The sequence below is a fragment of the Petromyzon marinus genome, chromosome 59 (assembly GCF_048934315.1).
Source record: "Petromyzon marinus isolate PM22_M1 ecotype Great Lakes invasive population chromosome 59, UKy_Petmar_22M1.pri1.0, whole genome shotgun sequence".
NCBI lineage: Eukaryota > Metazoa > Chordata > Hyperoartia > Petromyzontiformes > Petromyzontidae > Petromyzon > Petromyzon marinus.
In genome coordinates this window covers 1,963,814-1,980,592 of record NC_133725.1, presented here as the reverse complement: position 1 = coordinate 1,980,592, position 16,779 = coordinate 1,963,814, and the positions used below count along the sequence as shown (strand labels likewise).

At 50.8% G+C, this 16,779-nt stretch overlaps 1 protein-coding gene across 1 annotated transcript in view; it reads right to left on the bottom strand.

Moving 5' to 3' along the window:
* LOC116955462 (uncharacterized) overlaps positions 1-16,779 on the bottom strand; it is a 200,939-nt gene that overhangs the window by 51,026 nt on the left and 133,134 nt on the right. Inside the window, exons 32-39 of the mRNA XM_076052996.1 lie at positions 15,915-15,968; positions 14,525-14,578; positions 13,652-13,705; positions 12,372-12,425; positions 9,365-9,418; positions 5,464-5,571; positions 4,310-4,363; positions 2,708-2,815 (exon numbers count right to left, since the gene is read on the bottom strand). Of these exons, the coding sequence (XP_075909111.1) occupies positions 2,708-2,815; positions 4,310-4,363; positions 5,464-5,571; positions 9,365-9,418; positions 12,372-12,425; positions 13,652-13,705; positions 14,525-14,578; positions 15,915-15,968 (540 nt within the window). The remainder of the gene's footprint in view (positions 1-2,707; positions 2,816-4,309; positions 4,364-5,463; positions 5,572-9,364; positions 9,419-12,371; positions 12,426-13,651; positions 13,706-14,524; positions 14,579-15,914; positions 15,969-16,779) is intronic.

The window sequence follows — 16,779 nt, the reverse complement described above, 5'->3', positions numbered from 1 at the left end:
ACAGACAGAGATCAGAGACAGAGATCAGAGACAGAGACAGCCAGATAGAGATCAGAGACAGAGACAGTCAGATAAAGATCAGAGACAGACAGATAGAGATCAGAGACAGAGACAGACAGATAGAGATCAGAGGCAGCCAGATAGAGATCAGAGACAGAGACAGTCAGATAGAGATCAGAGACAGACAGATAGAGATCAGAGACAGAGACAGTCAGATAGAGATCAGAGACAGACAGATAGAGATCAGAGACAGACAGATAGAGATCAGAGACAGACAGATAGAGATCAGAGACAGTCAGATAGAGATCAGAGACAGAGACAGACAGATAGAGATCAGAGACAGACAGATAGAGATCAGAGAAAGAGACAGCCAGATAGAGATCAGAGACAGAGACAGACAGATAGAGATCAGAGACAGAGACAGTCAGATAAAGATCAGAGACAGAGACAGATAGAGATCAGAGACAGAGACATCCAGATAAAGATCAGAGACAGAGACAGTCAGATAAAGATCAGAGACAGACAGATAGAGATCAGAGACAGTCAGATAGAGATCAGAGACAGTCAGATAGAGATCAGAGACAGAGACAGCCAGATAGAGATCAGAGACAGAGACAGTCAGATAGAGATCAGAGACAGCCAGATAGAGATCAGAGACAGAAACAGTCAGATAGAGATCAGAGACAGACAGATAGAGATCAGAGACAGACAGATAGAGATCATAGACAGAGACAGACAGATAGAGATCAGAGACAGAGATAGACAGATAGAGATCAGAGACAGTCAGATAAAGATCAGAGACATAGACAGTCAGATAGAGATCAGAGACAGCCAGATAAAGATCAGAGACAGAGACAGTCGGATAGAGATCAGAGACAGCCAGACAGAGATCAGAGACAGTCAGATAGAGATCAGAGACAGACAGATAGAGATCAGAGACAGAGACAGTCAGATAGAGATCAGAGACAGCCAGACAGAGATCAGAGACAGAAACAGACAGATAGAGATCAGAGACAGACAGATAGAGATCAGAGACAGACAGATAGAGATCAGAGACAGACAGATAGAGATCAGAGACAGTCAGATAGAGATCAGAGACAGAGACAGCCAGATAGAGATCAGAGACAGAGACAGTCAGATAGAGATCAGAGACAGACAGTTAGAGATCAGAGACAGACAGATAGAGATCAGAGGCAGCCAGATAGAGATCTGAGACATAGACAGCCATATAGAGATCAGAGACAGACAGAGATCAGAGACAGAGACAGATAGAGATCAGAGACAGACAGATAGAGATCAGAGATCAGAGACAGAGACAGCCAGATAGAGATCAGAGACAGAGACAGTCAGATAGAGATCAGAGACAGACAGATAGAGATCAGAGACAGAGACAGACAGATAGAGAACAGAGGCAGCCAGATAGAGATCAGAGACAGAGACAGTCAGATAGAGATCAGAGACAGACAGATAGAGATCAAAGACAGAGACAGTCAGATAGAGATCAGAGACAGACAGATAGAGATCAGAGACAGACAGATAGAGATCAGAGACAGAGACAGTCAGATAGAGATCAGAGACAGACAGATAGAGATCAGAGACAGACAGATAGAGATCAGAGACAGAGACTGCCAGATAGAGATCAGAGACAGAGACAGACAGATACAGATCAGAGACAGAGACAGTCAGATAAAGATCAGAGACAGAGACAGATAGAGATCAGAGACAGAGACATCCGGATAGAGATCAGAGACAGAGACAGTCAGATAAAAATCAGAGACAGCCAGATAGAGATCAGAGACAGAGACAGTCAGATAGAGATCAGAGACAGAGACAGCCAGATAGAGATCAGAGACAGACAGATAGAGATCATAGACAGAGACAGTCAGATAGAGATCAGAGACAGACGGATAGAGATCAGAGACAGAGACAGTCAGATAGAGATCAGAGACAGAGACAGACAGATAGAGATCAGAGACAGCCAGATAGAGATCAGAGACAGAAACAGCCAGATAGAGATCAGAGACAGAGACAGTCAGATAGAGATCAGAGACAGAAGCAGCCAGATAGAGATCAGAGACAGACAGAGAGAGATCAGAGATAGACAGATAGAGATCAGAGACAGACAGATAGAGATCAGAGACAGACAGAGGTCAGAGTCAGTGACAGTCAGATAGAGATCAGAGACAGAGACAGACAGATAAAGATCAGAGACAAACAGATAGAGATCAGAGACAGACAGAGGTCAGAGACAGAGATCAGAGACAGATAGAGATCAGAGACAGAGACATTCAGATAGAGTCATCTTCTTGGTTCTTTCGGTAAAGTCACGCAGAATGAGAATAAAACAAACAAAACAAGACAATAAAATTATCACGACTTTTCGGCCACAACACAAGTAGCCTTCTTCAGGTGAAGGAACAGAACTGTCGGGATGACAGCGCTTCAATGAACGCTGCTAAGATTCGCAGCATCTTTTAAGCTAGGTGGGAGAGGTAAAGCGCCTTGACAAAGGAGTTTACAATCAAACAGGAGAATTTAGCATTGAAATAGCTGTGTTAAAGTGTTGGATCAGCAGGGTGTTAAAGTCAGAAATTAGCATGTAACTGGGAGAATCCAGATAGAATCCAGATAGAGATCAATGAGCTTTCCTGGGTAACAGAGTGCAATAATAATAATGAATAACTAATAATAATGAATAATAATGAACCATTGGGCCTCTGCTGCCCCGAACGCCCTTGATCCCCGTGTCTCCATCCTTCCCGACTAGGCCCGTGGTGCCCTGCTCTCCCACGGGGCCCAGCTGACCCTTGTCACCCTGGTATGAAACACAACAACAACAGCAACAATAAACAACAAATGGCAATACACAAACAATAATAAACAACAATAAGCGGCAGAACAATAGACAGTAGCTAAGAACAATAAGCTAAACACAACAATAAACAACAATAAACAACAAACAAGGAAGTTATTTTGTTTAACCGTGAGAAATCACGAGAAACATAATAGTCTCATTTGTAAGAATGAGTGAGCGAATGTGGTAAATGAATGAATGGGGGAATGAGTGAGTGAATGAGTAGGTGTGTGGGTGTGTTAAGGAATGAGTGGGCAAGTAAGCTGGTGTGTGAGTGAATGAGTGGGTGAGTGAGATGATGAGCGAGCGAGTTCAGTTATCAGGATGATTCTGCTTTGACCAGACGTGATCTCAAGAGACCAGCAGAGTCAGATTTGCAAGAGTGAGTGAATTCGCGAGTGGGTGAGTGAACGAGTTTGATTCGGGCCCACACGGTGTGTTGGTGGCAGTTTTTAGGGGCCAAAAGTATTGTCGTGAAGCCCTCCACCACCCGTCGAGAACGTCACGTGTTTAACAAGCATGACCGATGCCGATGAGATCCAGGCGGATTTTGGCTGCTAGTCATCGAACACGGACGGTTACTGCACTTTCGGATGCATTTGTGCGGCCGTCTGGAACGCTTCTTCCTTCCGATGTTAGAAAGCCAGTGGGAGCTAAGATGCACTTTTAAATCGTCTACAGTGACAAAATAATTTCTTTAGAACTGCTTTCTGTTTAGTTTGTTCTCCTTCCCCCCACACCTCCGATTAGCACGGTTGGCAACGTACTTGGCGAAAGAAGTTCAACGCCCATACATCATTATTCTTATTGTTTATACGCGTGGCCAATCGATCGATGAGACTCTGACCAATCACGCTCCAGCTCCTCATCGGCGACGGCTCCGGACTTCTCGTCGGCGAGTCGAGCATCGACGCCGGGCCAACGCTTCGTCTGGGATGCGAACTCGAGGATAGCGTGAGCCTGCAGAGCCGTGATTTTAGTAGAACGTGCGCGCGTGTTGGCGGCGGGAGGTTAACTCCCTCGCCTGGTATACAGGAGGTCGTGGGTTCAATCCCAACCCTGACGCCTGCTGCTGCTGTATATTTGGGGGTTTGCGTATCTCTCTCTCATCATCATCATCATCATCACGGTGGCTAGGAGCTGTTAACTACCTCGCCTGGTATACAGGAGGTCGTGGGTTCAATCCCACCCCTGCCGCCTGCTGCTGTGTTTTTGGGGGTTTGCGTATCTCTCTCTCTCTCCCCCTGGTCACGTGGATTTTTCTCCGGGTCCTCCGGTTTTTCCCTCTGTATTTAGAGTCGACCTCACGTGTTCAAAGTGTTTGGCTACAGCAAAGCAGTTACCACGTGATAAGCGACTTTGTTGAGCTATTATTTGTGGCCAGGCCACTTCTGAAAAAGAGATACATAGCTCAGTGGGCCTCACCTGGCAAAATAAAACATGTTTTAGTTGTACCTTTCGTCCAATTTTTCCTCTCTCTCCAGGTTTGCCAATCTTCCCTTCCAAACCCTGCGACAAAGTGGGATCATCATCGACAGCAGCAGCAGCAGCAACAAACGCGTCAATACCATCACCATCGCCATTAGCGGCACCAGCAGCAGGAACAGCAAGAGAAGTGTGCTCATCAGCAACAGCCGCATCAGCAGCAGCATCATCATCATGAGCAGCAGCAGGAACAGAAAAGTCAATATCATCATCATCAGCAGCAGCAGCATCATCATGAGCAGCAGCAGGAACAGAAAAGTCAATATCATCAGCAGCAGCATCATCATGAGCAGCAGCAACAGAAAAGTCAATATCACCATCATCATCAGCAGCATCATCATCATGAGCAGCAGCAGGAACAGAAAAGTCAATATCATCATCATCATCATCAGCAGCAGCAGCACCAGCAGCAGCAGGAACAACAAGAGAAGTGTGCTCATCATCATCATCAGGAACAACAAGAGAATCATCTGTGTCTTTGTAGAGAGAGGTCACACACTGACCCTGATGCCCACGATACCCGAGTCACCGTCAATATCATCATCATCAGCATCATCATCATCAGGAACAACAAGAGAATCGTCTTTGTAGAGAGAGGTCACACACTGACCCTAACGCCCACGACGCCCGAGTCACCGTCAATATCATCATCATCAGCATCATCATCAGGAACAACAAGAGAATCGTCTTTGTAGAGAGAGGTCACACACTGACCCTGACGCCCACGATTCCCGAGTCACCGTCAATATCATCATCATCATCAGGAACAACAAGAGAATCGTCTGTGTCTTTGTAGAGAGAGGTCACACACTGACCCTGACGCCCACGATTCCCGAGTCACCGTCAATATCATCATCATCAGCATCATCATCATCAGGAACAACAAGAGAATCGTCTTTGTAGAGAGAGGTCACACACTGACCCTGACGCCCACTATTCCCGAGTCACCGTCAATATCATCATCAGCATCATCAGGAACAACAAGAGAATCGTCTTTGTCTTTGTAGAGAGAGGTCACACACTGACCCTGACGCGCACGATGCCCGAGTCACCGTCAATATCATCATCATCATCATCAGGAACAACAAGAGAATCGTCTTTGTAGAGAGAGGTCACACACTGACCCTGACGCCCACGATTCCCGAGTCACCGACGGGGCCGTCGCTGCCCTTTGACCCGACCTCCGCTCTCTCTCCATTCTCCCCGTCCGGACCCGGGTCACCCTTTTCCCCCTAGGGCAACACGGAGGGGGATGGGGGGGGATAAAGACGGAGAGCTGAGAGGGGTCACACCGTCCGAAAGCTGTCGCCTGCCCTTACGCGCTCCGCCGTCCGCACGTCTCACCGCGCCGCCGATGCCGCAGCGTTGCCGAGTTCGTGCCGGCTCCGTCGACGGCTGCCTGCCGCCCGCGTCTGTCGCCGGGTTCAGGACGAACGGGGCAGAGTTTGGCGGGCGGGCGGGCGGGCGCACGTTAGACGGAACACACGTACACACACGCGCGCACGTGAACACAAACAACAACAGCAACACGTCAAACCGCAAGGAACCAACCCGCTCCGCCAAATCCGCATGAAACAAAACCAATAAAAAATCAGGCGGAGCTGCCAAGCGTTTTGTTTCACCCCCGACGGCTGCCGCGGATATCGAGCCACGTGACCCGGAGACCCTCTGCTGGCCATCAAGGGAATGGAAGCGTGAGCAGAGTGGACTGGCGCGCCCGTGCCACTCTTAGTGACCCGTGCCACTCTGTGTGACCCGTGCCACTCTGCGCGCCCGTGCCACTCTGCCTGACCCGTGCCGCTCTGCGTAACCCGTGCCACTCTGTGTGACCCGTGCCGCTCTGCCTGACCCGTGCCGCTCTGCCTGACCCGTGCCACTCTGCGCGCCCGTGCCACTCTGCCTGACCCGTGCCGCTCTGCGTGACCCGTGCCGCTCTGTGTGACCCGTGCCACTCTGTCTGACCCGTGCCGCTCTGCCTGACCCGTGCCGCTCTGCGTGACCCGTGCCGCTCTGTGTGATCCGTGCCACTCTGCCTGACCCGTGCCACTCTGCCTGACCCGTGCCACTCTGCGTGACCCGTGTCGCTCTGTGTGATCCGTGCCACTCTGCGTGACCCGTGCCACTCTGCGTGACCCGTGCCACTCTGTGTGACCCGTGCCACTCTGCGTGACCCGTGCCACTCTGTGTGACCCGTGCCACTCTGTGTGACCCGTGCCGCTCTGCGTGACCCGTGCCACTCTGTGTGACCCGTGCCGCTCTGTGTGACCCGTGCCACTCTGTGTGACCCGTGCCGCTCTGCGTGACCCGTGCCGCTCTGCATGACCCGTGCCACTCTGCGTGACCCGTGCCACTCTGTGTGACCCGTGCCACTCTGCGTGACCCGTGCCACTCTGCGTAACCCGTGCCGCTCTGCCTGACCCGTGCTGCTCTGCCTGACCCGTGCCGCTCTGCGTGACCCGTGCCGCTCTGCGTGACCCATGCCGCTCTGCCTGACCCGTGCCGCTCTGTGTGACCCGTGCCGCTCTGCGTGACCCATGCCGCTCTGCCTGACCCGTGCCGCTCTGTGTAACCCGTGCCGCTCTGCTTGACCCGTGCCGCTCTGCGTAACCCGTGCCACTCTGCGCGCCCGTGCCACTCTGCGTAACCCGTGCCACTCTGCGTGACCCGTGCCACTCTGCGTGACCCGTGCCACTCTGCGTGACCCGTGCCACTCTGTGTGACCGTGTAACAGACTGTCGGGGCAAGTGCTGTTAGCGAGTAGCAGCACCTACGAAGGCCGGCACTGAGGCACACGAGGCGGTGGGTGGCCAGCAACCACGCGCCCCGGCCGCCTTTGTCTCCCCAGTGGCGATGTTTTTTTACACTACCGCACCAGCTACTCATTTGAGGCTGAGTCGACCTAGGGGAGGGCCAGGACCGGTTCAGAAGATCATCACCGGTGTTGGCCGTGAACTAAGTGCTCCACTCCCACTGCACAAAGACACGCACACACAGCAGCAGCAGCAATCATCACCCACATGACTGCAAAAAACTTGGCAGGACCCTCCTGAAAACGAGTCTTGAGACTCGGAGAGGCTTTTCCGGCGAAACAATAATTATAATTATTATAATTGTGGCGCCCGAGATGTTAACTACCTCGCCTGGTATACAGGAGGTCTTGGGTTCAATCCCGACCCTGATGCCTCCTGCTGTAGATTTGGAGTTTGCGTGCCTCTCTCTCTCATCATCATCACGGTGGCTAGGAGATGTAAACTACCTCGCCGGGTGTACAGGAGGTCGTGGGTTCAATCCCGACCCTGACGCCTGCTGCTGTATATTTGGAGTTTGCGTGTCTCTCTCTCTCTCTCCCCGTGGTCGAGTGGATTTTCCTCCGGGTCCTCCGGGTTTCCCCTCCACGTTTAGAATCGACGTCACGAGTTTAGAGTGTTTGGCCGCTGCAAATTTCCGCATGATGATGATGACGACGACGATGATGATGATGACGACGATGATGATGACGACGACGACGATGATGACGACGACGACGATGATGACGATGATGATGATGACGACGATGATGACGACGATGATGATGACGACGACGATGATGATGACGACGATGATGATGACGACGACGATGATGATGACGACGACGATGATGATGACGACGATGATGATGACGACGACGATGATGATGACGACGACGATGATGAGCTCACTTCGTCGAGGCTACCATTTGTTGATCAGCCAGGATCGCTTCTGACAAAAGGGCTCCTTGGTGGTGCCTTACACCTGGTCAAATCTGAACATAATTGTAATACATTTTGATTTAAAGCTTTCGTGACTGCAGGGATTCATATTCTTGGTTCTTTCGGTAAAATCACGTAGAAGGGAAACAATAAAATAATAAAAAATATATTGTTTCCCTTCTACGTGACTTTACCGAAAGAACCAAGAATATAATTGTAATAGTTTAGTTACAAATATTCTGGGTTCTCTCGGTAAAGTCACGTAGAGGGGAAACAATAAAATAAATAAGCAAAAATATTTGTATTATTTTATTGTTTCCCTTCTACGTGACTTTATAAAAAAATATATTATTATTTTATTGTTTCCCTTCTACGTGACTTTATAAAAAAATATATATATTTTTATTATTTTATTGATTCCCTTCTACGTAACTTTACCGAAAGAACCAATAATATAATTGCAATAGTTTATATTCTTGGTTCTTTCGGTAAAGTCACGTTGAAGGGAAACAATACAATAATAATAATATATATAAAACTGTTTGTGTTACAGTCGAAACGTCGTGAGAATTTTATTGTTTTATATATATTTTATTATTTTATTGTTTCCCTTCAACGTGACTTTACCGAAAGAACCAAGCATATGAATCACTGCAGTCACGAAAGCTTTAAATCAAAATGTAATAGTTTAGTTACGAATATTCTGGGTTATTTCGGTAAAGTCACTTAGATGGAAAATAAAATAAAAGTACAGTAAAACCTTGGATTGCGAGTAACTTGATCTGCGAGTGTTTTGCAAGACGAGTAGAAATTTCTAAATAAATATTAATTTGATAAACGAGCGAGGGTCTTGCAGTACGAGTAGTAGTACGTATCCACGCTCTGTCTGCCGAGCGTCACGTGATCACAACTGATATACGAGTGCTTTGATATACGAGTGCTTTGGATTACAAACACGTTTCCGGAACGAATTATGCTCGCAATCCAAGGTTTTACTGTAATAGATTGAAAATAATTAAAGCTTTTTTATTATTATTATAAACAGCTTTCATTACTCTCAATGTATTATTTTCATTGTATTTTAATTTTTTATTTCGAGGTGGACTTTACCGAAAGAACCAAGAATATTAATTCCTGCAGCCAGGAAAGTTTTGAGTCAAAATTGAACAGAAACATAGTTGGAGCGACAATGGTCATATCGACCGTCAGCGGCGTAAAACCGGAGCCGGCGAGCTAACTCGCCGGTCGCCGGGCGGAACCGCGCGCGGTGACGGCGGCGGGATTCCAGGAAGCAAACCTTGAGTCCGTCGCTCCCGCCCGATCCCTCCTCGCCGCCGGAGCCAACTTCTCCCTGCGGGACAACAGAAGCCGCACAGATGGCAAACCGGCACGGCGCTTGTTGTTGTTGTTAGACTGACACTGCCCATAGACTCAACACTACCCATAGACTCAACACTACCCATTAACTCAACACTGCCTATAGACTCAACACTGCCCATAGACTCAACACTGTCAATAGACTCAACACTGCCCATAGACTCAAAACTACCCATAGACTAACACTGCCCATAGACTCAACACTGCCCATATACTCAACACTGCCCATAGACTCAACACTGACCATAGACTCAACACTGCCAATAGACTCAACACTGCCCATAGACTAACACTGCCCATAGACTCAACACTGCCCATAGACTAACACTGCCCATAGACTCAACACTGCTCATAGACTCAACATTGCCCATAGACTCAACACTGCCCGTAGACTCAACACTACCCATATACTCAACACTACCCATAGACTCAACACTGCCCATAGACTCAACACTGCCCATATACTCAACTTATTTATTATTTTATTCTCATTCTACGTGACTTTACCGAAAGAACCAAAGAAGATGAATCATTGCAGTCACGAAAGCTTTAAATCGAAACTACCCATATACTCAACACTGCCCATAGACTCAACACTGCCCATAGACTCAACACTGCCCATAGACTCAATACTGCCCATAGACTCAACACTGCCAATAGACTCAACACTGCCCATAGACTAACACTGCCCATAGACTCAACACTGCCCATAGACTATCACTGCCCATAGACTCAACACTGCCCATAGACTCAACACTGCCAATAGACTCAACACTGCCCATAGACTATCACTGCCCATAGACTCAACACTGCCCATAGACTCAACACTGCCAATAGACTCAACACTGCCCATAGACTCAACACTGCCCATAGACTCAACACTGCCCATAGACTATCACTGCTCATAGACTCAACACTGCCCATAGACTCAAAACTGCCAATAGACTCAACACTGCCCATAGACTCAACACTGCCCATAGACTATCACTGCCCACAGACTCAACACTGCCCATAGACTCAACACTGCCAATAGACTCAACACTGCCCATAGACTCAACACTGCCAATAGACTCAACACTGCCCATAGACTCAACACTGCCCATAGACTATCACTGCCCATAGACTCAACACTGCCCATAGACTCAACACTGCCAATAGACTCAACACTGCCCATAGACTCAACACTGCCCATAGACTATCACTGCCCATAGACTCAACACTGCCAATAGACTCAACACTGCCCATAGACTATCACTGCCCGTAGACTCAATACTGCCCATAGACTCAACACTGCCCATAGACTCAACACTGCCAATAGACTCAACACTGCCCATAGACTAACACTGCCCATAGACTCAACACTGCCCGTAGACTCAACACTGCCCATAGACTCAACACTGCCAATAGACTCAACACTGCCCATAGACTCAACACTGCCCATAGACTATCACTGCCCATAGACTCAACACTGCCCATAGACTCAACACTGCCAATAGACTCAACACTGCCCATAGACTAATACTGCCCATAGACTCAACACTGCCCGTAGACTCAACACTGCCCATAGACTCAACACTGCCAATAGACTCAACACTGCCCATAGACTCAACACTGCCCATAGACTATCAGTGCCCATAGACTCAACACTGCCCATAGACTCAACACTGCCAATAGACTCAACACTGCCCATAGACTGTCACTGCCCGTAGACTCAACACTGCCCATAAACTCAGTTTGGTGCAACTCCATTGCAAACAAACTCCACTCAACTCTCACTCTGCAGAACAGGGGGAGATCACACAAACTCCACTCACTCACTCTCACTCTATAGAACAGGGAGAGATCATACACACTCCACTCACTCACTCTGTAGAACAGGGGGAGATCATACAAACTCCACTCACTCACTCTCACTCTATAGAACAGGGGGAGATCATACAAACTCCACTCACTCACTCTGTAGAACAGGGGGAGATCACACAAACTCCACTCACTCTCACTCTATAGAACAGGGGGAGATCATACAAACTCCACTCACTCACTCTGTAGAACAGGGGGAGATCACACAAACTCCACTCACTTACTCTGTAGAACAGGGGGAGATCACACAAACTCCACTCACTCTCACTCTGCAGAACAGGGGGAGATCACACAAACTCCATTCACTCACTCTGTAGAACAGGGGGAGATCATACAAACTCCACTCACTCACTCTGTAGAACAGGGGGAGATCACACAAACTCCACTCACTCACTCTCATTCTGTAGAACAGGGGGAGATCACACAAACTTCACTCACTCTCACTCTGTAGAACAGGGGGAGATCACACAAACTCCACTCACTCACTCTCACTCTGTAGAACAGGAGGAGATCACACAAACTCCACTCACTCACTGTAGAACAGGGCGAGATCACACAACCTCCACTCACTCACTCTGTAGAACAGGGGGAGATCATACAAACTCCACTCACTCACTCTCACTCTGTAGAACAGGGGGAGATCATACAAACTCCACTCACTCACTCTCACTCTGTAGAACAGGGGGAGATCACACAAACTCCACTCACTCATTCTCACTCTGTAGAACAGGGGGAGATCACACAAACTCCACACTCCCATTCTGTAGAACAGGGGGAGATCATACAAACTCCACTCACTCACTCTCACTCTGTAGAACAGGGGGAGATCATACAAACTCCACTCACTCACTATGCACAACAGGGGGAGATCATACAAACTCCACTCACTCACTCTCACTCTGTAGAACAGGGGGAGATCACACAAACTCCACTCTCACTCTGTAAAACAGGGGGAGATCACACAAACTCCACCCAGAAAGGAGCCCGAGTCGGTTAGATGAACCCAGGGCCTTCTGCCATCAGCCTCTCCTCTCTCCAGATCGCGTTCCTACGGCGTTCCGACTCACCCGTAGTCCCATCAGCCCTGCCTCGCCTTGACCGCCCAGCCCTCCGGTGTTTCCCTGGGTACAAGCAAAGACAAAGATCCCCCACGTAGCCTTCAAAAGGCTTGTCGGGGCAAGTGCCGTTCGCGCGAGTAGCACCTATGGAGGTCGGCACGGCGCACGAGGGGGCGGCTGGCCAGCACCACGCCCGGCCGCCTTTGTCTCCCCGGCGCTAACGTTTACTACACCGTAAGAGGTGGTCATACATAAGACTGCGCCGACCTAGGGGGAGGCCCAGGACCGGTTCAGATAACCGTCGCTTGTTGACCGTGCGCACGCACTCAACGACGCCGAACTTCTTTCGCACCGCGCATGGCGAACCGTGCTGGTCGGAGGTGGCCATGGCCGGGAATCGAACTCGGGCCGCCGGGTTCGTGGCTCGGCGCCGTGACCACAGCGCCACCGCTACCAGTGCGTTCTGTCCCTTGACAATCCAGCAAATGTTGATCACCTCATCGCACGTGTGCCGTCGGCCTCGCATCACGAGGCGAAGGACAAATCTCGGAGAGCAGTGCATCACTCTGAGTAAGAGAGCGGCTCGCGGAATCGGATATCACAGAGCTACCTCCGAGATCCCCTTCTTCTTCTTACTCAAGCGGCGCTCTGGTGCACACAGAACGGCCCGTGGAAGTGGATATGACAGAGCTACCGCCGAGATCCCCTTCTTCTTCTTACTCAAGCGACGCTCTGGTGCACACAGAACAGCCCGTGGAAGTGGACGTGACAGAGCTACCTCTGAGATCCCCTTATTCTTATTCAAGCGACGCTCTGGTCCACACACGGCAAAATTGTAGCACATCATAAACCCGCTCTGCCACATGATGCTCGTCGCAATGAGAGTCAAACCGACAGTTTAAATTCCCATGCTGGGAAATCAGCCAAATTAAGTGCACAAACAAATTGAATGCTGATGGCTGTTGTCCTTTTTTCCCCTGCAGTCACCGCGAGTCCCACCATCTCGCTACACTGCATGACGCCGCTGGCAATGCGCACGCCTGCGGTCTTTGTTTTGCCAATTCACCGCTGGACGAGAGCCTCGGACAGCGGCAGTTGTCTGACCGGGCCGGCGTGGGCAAACTCGGCAGCCAAAGGGCTACGCAGCAACAACGTGAGGCGGTCAGGCCGGGGAAGCTAAGCGGGGGTTCGGCCTGGATACTGCTCGGACGGGCTAAGGCCCCCATCACGCGCGACAGGTGCCATAGGCCGCTTCGGACCACATCAAATATTAACTCCGTGACAGTGACCTTGTCCCCTTTGTCGCCAGGTGGTCCTCGGTCGCCCACGGCTCCTTGCAATCCCTGGAAAACAGGTTGGTGAGACGTCAGGGCGATTCGCACGAAACGAGACAAAGACAAAGGTCCGCCGGATAGCCTTTGCGCGGGCCACTGGGGCAAGTGCTGTTAGCGAGTAGCAGCACCTACGAAGGCCGGCACTGAGGCACACGAGGGGGTGGGTGGCCAGCACCACGGCCGGCCGCCTTTGTCTCCCCAGTGGCGATGTTTACTACACACCGCACCAGGTACTCAATTGAGGCTGAGTTGAAATAGAGGAAGCACAGGACCGATTTCAGATAATCGTCACCGGTGTTGGTCACGAGCGGGATTCGATCTCGGGTTGCCGGGTTTGTCAGCGTGGCGCTAACCGCTGCGCCACCGCTCGGAACAAATACAGCAGCAGGCGTCTGGGTCGGGATCGAACCCACGACCTCCTGTACACCAGGCGAGGTAGTTAACATCTAGCCACCGTGATGATGATGATGAGAGAGACACGCAAACTCCAAATATACAGCAGCAGCAGGCGTCAGGGTCGGGATCGAGCACACGACCTCCTGCACACCAGGCGAGGTAGTCAACATCTCCTAGCCACCGTGATGATGACGAGAGAGAGACACACAAACTACAAATATACAGCAGCAGGCGTCAGGGTCGGGATCGAGCCCACGACCTCCTGCACACCAGGCGAGGTAGTTAACATCTCCTAGCCACCGTGCGATGTGGCGACCGTCGTTGTTTCTGACGGCTATCCAGGAACCCGCCGCTGCTGCGAGGACGACCGTAACTAACTCATGGAGAGAGACAGGAGGGGGGTGCCGGGGGGCGGGGGGGGGGGTTGCTCACCAGTGGCCCCACGTCGCCCGGCGCTCCGACCTCCCCCGTGGGCCCGCGGTGACCCTGCAGGAGATGGGCCGGGGTTAGGCCGGATCGACAGCGGCGGTCGGCGACGACTCGCGTCGTCGCAAGCGCGCGGCACTCAACAAAGAAGCGAAGGGTAAACCAAACGATTTGAATTTGGACCAGGTAAGGCCCCGCTAATCTTTGTCAGAAGCGACGATGAAGTGGCTTGTCATCATCATCATCATCGCGTGGAAATTTACAGCAGTCGTCAAAGGCGTGACATCGATTCCAAATGTGGAGGGAAAAACCGGATGGCCCGGAGAAAAATCCACGCGACCACGGGGAGAGAGAGAGAGACACGCAAACTCCAAATATACAGCAGGCATCAGGGTCGGGATCGAACCCACGACCTCCTGTACACCAGGCGAGGCAGTTAACATCTCCTAGCCACCGTGATGATGATGATAAGAGAGAGAGACACGCAAACTCCAAATATACAGCAGCAGGCATCAGGGTCAGGATTGACCCACGACCTCCTGTATACCAGGCGAGGTAGTTAACATCCCCTAGCCACCGTGATGATGATGAGAGAGAGAGACACGCAAACTACAAATATACAGCAGCAGGCGTCAGGGTTGGGATTGAACCCACGACCTCCTGTACACCAGGCGAGGTAGTAAACATCTCATAGCCACCGTGATGATGATGATGATGATGAGAGAGACACTGCAAACTCCAAATATACAGCAGCAGCAGGCGTCAGGATCGGGATCGAACCCACGACCTCCTGTACACCAGGCGAGGTAGTTAACATCTCCTAGCCACCGTGATGATGATGATGAGAGAGACACTGCAAACTCTAAATATACAGCAGCAGGCATCAGGGTCGGGATCGAACCCACGACCTCCTGTACACCAGGGGAGGTGGTTAACGCCTCGCGGCACTTATGCAACGTGTACGGGGAAACAGGTCGAGAAGCGTGACGAAGGCTGTCGATGGTGACGGATGTGTGTGCGTGCGTGCGCGTGTGTGCGTGTGTGTGTGCGTGTGTGTGCGTGTGTGCGTGTGTGTGTGTGCGTGTGTGTGTGTGTGTGCGTGTGTGTGCGTGTGTGCGTGCGTGTGTGTCCATGTGCGTGCGTGTGTGCGTATGTGTGTGCGTGTGTGCGTGTGCGTGTGTGTGCGTGTGTGTGCGTGTGTGTGCGCGTGTGCGTGTGTGTGTGCGTGTGTGTGTGCGTGTGTGTGTGTGTGTGCGTGTGTGTGCGTGCGTGTGCGTGTGTGTGCGTGTGTGCGTGCGTGTGTGTGTCTGCGTGTGTGCATGTGCGTGTGAGTACGGAGAAGGGGGGGGTATGTGTAGTATTAAAAGTGTGGGGGGGGATCTCCGACGTTAAATACCGGCATTCCTGGGGTCCCTTTTGCTCCAGGGGGACCTGGAGGCCCTGGAAGACCCTGTCAATTTAGACGCAATTAATACAAACAAGACAAAGACGTCCCCCCCACTGTCACCCCCACCACCCAGCCGTCGCAGACTGCTGGGGGCAAGTGCCGTGCGCGAGTCTCGGCGCCTGTGCAGGCCGGCACTGTGGCGCACGAGGAGCCGGTGTGGCCAACGCCTCGCCCCGCCGCCACCTTTGTCTCCCCAATGCGCTGATGTGGACACGCCGGCCGCCAGGTACAATGTTTGTTCGGCTGAGTCGACCTAGGGGAGGCCCAGCAACGGTTCGGATATAATCGCCACTGTTTATTGGTCGTGAGCGGGGATCGGACTAGGTTTGTAGTGCGGAGCACTAACCACGACATTACCGCTCCCCATAATCACTACACACAGAGACACACACATATTAACCTTGATTCTTATACTTAATTTGGATATATTTCAGCTCTGAGAATTTTAAATATTAGTTTGACTGTTAAACCAATATTTACTTGAAAAAAGGATCTCAGAGGTAGATCTCTGATATCCGCTTCCACGGGCATCTCTGTGTGCACCAGAGTGTCACTTGAAGGAGAAGAAGGAATCTCAGAGGTAGCTCTGTGATATCCGCTTCCACGGACATCTCTGTGTGCACCAGAGTGTCACTTGAAGGAGAAGAAGGAATCTCAGAGGTAGCTCTGTGATATCAACTTCCACGGGCATCTCTGTGTGCACCAGAGTGTCACTTGAAGGAGAAGGGATCTCATAAGTAGATCTCTGATATCAGCTTCCACGGGCCTCTCTGTGTGCACCAGAGTGTCACTTGAAGGAGAAGAAGGAATCTCA